This window comes from Asparagus officinalis, chromosome 6 (assembly GCF_001876935.1).
Source record: "Asparagus officinalis chromosome 6, Aspof.V1, whole genome shotgun sequence".
NCBI classification, from domain to species: Eukaryota; Viridiplantae; Streptophyta; class Magnoliopsida; order Asparagales; family Asparagaceae; genus Asparagus; species Asparagus officinalis.
In genome coordinates, this window is record NC_033799.1 from 29,410,563 (window position 1) to 29,416,432 (window position 5,870).

Here is a 5,870-nt window from a genome sequence, read left to right on the forward strand (position 1 = left end):
AAGACCGCGCAACGCTTCCATATGACACCGCATCGTTGTATTGGCCTATCGATCTCGATCTGGTGTACGTAATCATGGAGATATATATTAGAGGAGGAGGAGGAGGAGGAAGAAGATTAATTGATGATAGGTCTCTACGTCGATGCGCTGGTTATGGTCAAGATGTGCGGTCCTGCGCAAGATACATAAGCTTCTCTCTCTCTCTCTCTTAGCTAGTCCTGCATGTGTACGTATTACTACAATTTCTTCGTTCCTATGTTTTTTTTTACCCTAGCTTTTTAGCAAATTATGACATGATCATAATCAGGACTTGAATCTAATCATTTTATTTTATTTTTTGGCTTTTGGGTTTTTCTTATGAGTGCCTCATATCTTGGTTATATATTAGACCCTGGCCTCTTCATTTTTCTATAGGAGACCCCAAAATCTATTAAATTCTTTTAAATAGGATCCCCATTTCGAGCAGATATATATATATGAAGATTGGTGGTCTAATTTATAAATATATATGAAGGTTGGAATGTATAACATAGTATTCATGAAGGTTTGGAGGTCTAACTCATGTAATAGAATAAAAAACCTTTCCTTTTTCTTTTCAACATTTTTATTATGAAATGTACTGAGTTTATTGATTAGTTTTCCTGTTTAATTAACCATTTTAAAATTTTCCTTATCATTTACTCACTTCAAAGTGTATACTAACATATACATATTCCATCCAAAAAAAACATTCACATGAATTAGGTACTCATCTAACTTGGCATTAATTTTTTCTTCTAAGTTTTCATAATAATTACAGTACCTCCCTAATTTAAGATTTTATACGAATCATGTCAGTGGAGTACGTTGCCTATTAATCTTGATTGACCAATGCCAGATTTTCAGAGGTCGGGTACTGAGAAAAGACTCGTAACAAATTAAAGCCATTTCTTTAATAAGACAAAGCATGAGCTTGGTGCTATATACAGAATAGAGAGAGGGAGAGAGAGAGAGTCCCATCATCTAAGAACGGGAATTTAACGGCTGAGATTTGACATCTGGTTCTGATAAACATCGGATCAGATTAAGACAATTTGGTGGACGTCCTTCATGTTTTGAGCACGCACCGGGAAGTTTGGCGAGCATTTTGTTCGGAGCACTCTCAGCGTGTACACTCTTTTTAGTGTGGCACTAGGGGCACACCTCCAACCACACATCCTCTCTCATTTGTTACAGTGCACCGGGTCCCACATGTGATTTTAAAAATTTAAAATCACATGTGGGACCCGGTGCACTGTAGCAAATGAGAAAAGAGGTGTGGTTGAGGCTGTGCCCAAATCATTTTCTCTCTTTTTATGCCCCCGTTTTCATTATTTACCATTCTATTTTAATTTTTCTTAGCACATGCATTATGTCCAGTCAATCTGCTTATATAGATTCGAAAAATCACTTTAATTTTTTTATTAAACAAATCAATCAGTCGGGGGAAGGATTTCTGACAGAAGTATTTGTCGCCTACTGTAAATTTCATTGTTTTTCCAAAATACTTTTTCCACCAAAACAAATAGGAGAATTTGGGTGGTGAATTTTCGTTAATTATGACGAAAAGTAGGGTGTGTGGCTCCTTATTTGTGGATTACTCTGAAATCCTAGGGAAATGGTGCTTCAACAGGGACCCGAAAATGGGACAGACAGAAGGGAAGGCATGTGAGGTCTCCCCCCTTAATTGCATAATGAACTGGCCATGACCAGCTCATTATGCAATCAGAGGGGGACACCTCATCTGTCCCCCATCTATCTGTCCCATTTTCGGGTACGTGAGGTATTTTTCATTTGACTATTATATAAAATATATGCCCCCCCCCCACCCCAAACTCTTGAAGCTTTATTATTTTGAAATTGATCCCTCAAATCTCGAAATTGATACTAGATTTTCTAATTCTTAAGTTATTCCAAAATTAGTACCTCAACCCATTCACATTGCCATTAACTTCCCCAATTCTTGTAATTGATTGAAAACTCATGAGAATTGGGGGGACTCAGTAGCAATTTCAACGATTCGTGGGACTAATTCTAAAATAACTTTAAGAATTTGGAGGGAGCTAGCACCGGCCAACTTCAATGATTAGAGGACTAATTTAAAATGCTAATGATTTCAATCCTTAAGGGGCTGTTATGGAAATAAGCATACAGATGAAAGAACAAAGTTATTAAAAAAGTACATTTCTATCCGAAAATACTACATGTATCATATGTTGCAAGAAATTAACATCAGATATGTATGTATTTTGATTATAGAAATTTTATTTCCAAAAAAGACCCCATGTTAATTTTACTAGTTGATAACATTTTATATTTGCATTTTTTTGGTGTAAAAAATTTATTTTAGATACAAATCAAGTATTTGTTCATCTATCATAGTAAGATAATTTAATTTTTTTTTTCATATGAAATCAACTAATTTGATGGAATGATTTTTTTTAAATTATTCATTAACATAAAGGATTGACAACATTTGTTGTAGCTAAACTGGCTGCAACAAATACTTAAAGCTTTTTCTACAAAAAATATGATCTAATCATCATTCTCAACCATATTTTTGTCAAAAAAAAAAAAAAGACTGTAACATTTGCTTCGACCAAACGTACAAGCGGTAAGCGATAAAGGATTAATTGTCAAAAAGCAAACGTTGAAGGATAATTTCCCAAATACTACATGGCGAGGGATAAATATGTAAAAAGACCCATTCAATTTTCCAAAGTCAATACTAATAAAGTCCCAAAGATCCAAATCATCTGAAATCGAGAGAGGGAGCGAGAGAGAGAGATGAGCAGCGAAGACTATGCAAAGTCCGGCCAGCAGTACGGAACCTTTGGTGGTGGGCCCCCCGTGTACCCCCCTCAGCCACCGGCGACGGGATTCCCTCAGCCGGTTCCTCCGCCTGGGGTCACCGGTGGCGCCGGTCACCAGCCCTCTGACTACTACGCCTACGGCTACCAAGCTGTGGAAGGTACCATACTATCAAATAACCCTCAGGATCTCTCCCTTGTTGGTGTCAATTCAGTGAAATTATTGTTCCGATTTTTTTTATGGGTCTTCGTGATTTTGATTGGTGATGTCATCTTGGTGAATGAAATGATTGGTTGAAGCGAGTGTTGTGAGTTGTAAGAGCTTGACCCATTAGGCATCAGGAAAAAAGGGGGGCTATATCAATTTTTACAATTTGGTATTTCTCCCATGGTCTATGTTAGTGTAAAATTATAACCTGAAACCTCACCACAATTCCGGAGTTTTAGCGTACCAGAGCAACCCATGTTCAAATCCTACTGGCCGTGAATTTAAAATGGTAAAATTGTAACCCCGAACACTCTTGTAAACTTATAACCCTGAACTCAAAATTGAAGTGTAGAATTATAACCCTGAACCCTCTATAAAATTATAACCCTGAGCTTGAAACTGAAGTATCAGAAAAATTGAGGATGAACAGGGAAAATAGAAGATATAAGGGAGAGAGGTACAAAGAGAAAGAGATTCGTTTGCTAATGTACCCGCAGGGTTAAAGAAAAAAGAAGATGAAGAAAGAACCGCCGCATATGCATAATTTGACGTACAAGGTGATAAGTGACACGTCCCCATAGTATAGCCGTGTATCTGCAATTAGCCCCTATATTTAGCACCACACCTTTCATGTTTCTTCTCTGTAAATTTACGATTGCATTTAACCTTATAGTTGTATTACCAAGTATGACGCACCGTGCTATTATCTTAATTGAAGGCTGCACATTATCACCTTAGGTGCACTTCTTTATCGTCAATGTCTGTGTTTTTCTAATGCTTTGTTGAGTATGTTGTTGAACTGAATGTTAAGTAGATTGTTTTATGTTTTTCATGCTAATAAACTGTTACCTAAGTAAGCCTTACGTGTGTAAAGAAACATACACAAACAAGTTCCTAATTGAGTTCTTAAAGTCCCTTCCGCTTCACCTAAACTCCAAAGTTTCTGCGAGGATTGGGAGCTGCAAATTTATAGTCTAACATGCTTCGCTGGTTGAGCACCAGTTCCATTTATGCCATTTACGTAGTAGTACGTTTTCTGGTTCCACTTAAAACACATGTCCTCAGGGATTTAAACCCGGGTTGTTCTGATACGACAACAACTCTTTTCTACTAAACCAAAACTCCAAAATCATGGTGAAAGTTGAGGCTATAATTTTATACTCTAATGTGAGTAAGTCATATCTCAGAAATCAGGTTTGATGGTTATTATCCTGTTTCGTTTTATCTCACAATAACCATCTTTGAACTGAAGCTTATACCAGGTTTTTTGATTAATGTTGTGGAAACATTATTCAAATAAATAAGTTACGGCCACATTCATTAATTTATTTTCCCGTTAATTATTTTAACTTCCTATTTTTAATTAATTCCTCAGGTTATGCAGCAGTAGCTGAAGGAAGACCTCTAAGACATCCACGTCTTCCCTGTTGTGGAATGGGCATGGGATGGTTTCTGTAAGTACAGTCTTCTCCCAGTTTCCTTACTTTTATATGAGTCTATGGCTAATTTTGGCTTATTATGGACTCTGGTAGTCCTTCTTTATTATTATACCAGTAATGTGACGAAAACTACTTTTTAAAGGTTTATCATTGGTTTCTTCCTTGCTGCTATTCCATGGTATGTCGGAGCTTTCATTCTCCTATGTGTCAGAGTTGAGTACAGAGAAAAACCGGGATATGTTGCTTGCACAATTGCGGTAAGTAACAAAATGATAAGTTATTGTCTTTTTTGAAGCTTGCGTAGGATGGCCTCTTTCTATTGGCACCTTCCTGCAAATTTATCCCTCAATTTAATTCTGTATTGTGTTTAATTGTGTATACCTTATTTTGTTCTGATCATAGTTGGTTGCAAAAATCATAATTTCTAAGATGGGGGTCAAAAGGAGAGATATAGAGAAGAGATATGGATGTATCTATTTCTGTGTTTGCATGCACACACGTTATTTTTCCTGAACTCCTTATTTCTGGATTCAATTAAATAAAATTTTCTTGTATATAATGTATGTCAAGCTTTCTTCTATAAAATGGTAAATAATTTATCAAATTCTTTTCAAAAAAATGTATATTCATTTCTCTGTGAGGAGAGCGCCAATCTTTAGCGAAACTTGGGTGGTCACAAATTAAGGAGGATAAGATAGTACTAATTAAACAAAGAAATGACCCTTAATGGAGTTTTATGGGAGCAACCGATTCATATAGTTGACCCTAAAATTTTTGGGATGATCATCTTTGTCCAGATCATCTTTGTCCAGGACTAACTTTTCAAGCGCATTGATGGTAATTTGAGTATCATCTTTTAGACATCAAGCTTCTGGGCAAATTTTAGTATAGTCTGAATTTAAACTTGGTGCCTGATCAATGAAGTTTCGTTTCAAGTTGACTTGATGTATCCTTATTGGCTCAGTATTTTGCCAGCTCAAGCTTTTGGATTATACAACATAATATCAAAATCCAAGTTCCGAAAATCCAATACTATAGTATATTTGATTTTTTTCTGTTTCAGATTAGATGGTGATCAATCAAGATAATTCAAATTTTAATCGAAGATGTTATTTATACTTTTTATGCAGGCTATTGTTGCATCAATTGCTATCATATTTGGTGCCACAAAGGGAGCTGATGTATGGTGATTTACTGGCAAAAAGGACACTGTGGGAATATGTGAATACTTCATAAATACTACACTCTGGAGACTATCTGAACTTTGTTTATTCAATATACTGTGAGATATTGCATGTTTATATTTGCGTGGTGGGATAGCTTCAGTTAAATAATGATATGTATAAACTCTTGGATATTTATATCGATTATATGTTGATTGTTTGTTTGAAGGAA

The 5,870-nt window shown here is 35.9% G+C and overlaps 1 protein-coding gene across 1 annotated transcript; it reads left to right on the top strand.

The window, feature by feature from the left end:
• Positions 1,269-5,870, top strand: LOC109845165 (60S ribosomal protein L18a-like protein). Its single transcript, XM_020414377.1, has 4 exons — positions 1,269-2,989; positions 4,412-4,490; positions 4,618-4,732; positions 5,606-5,870. The coding sequence occupies exons 1-4, from the start codon at positions 2,806-2,808 to the stop codon at positions 5,663-5,665; spliced, it is 438 nt and encodes a 145-aa protein (XP_020269966.1). The 5' UTR covers positions 1,269-2,805; the 3' UTR covers positions 5,666-5,870.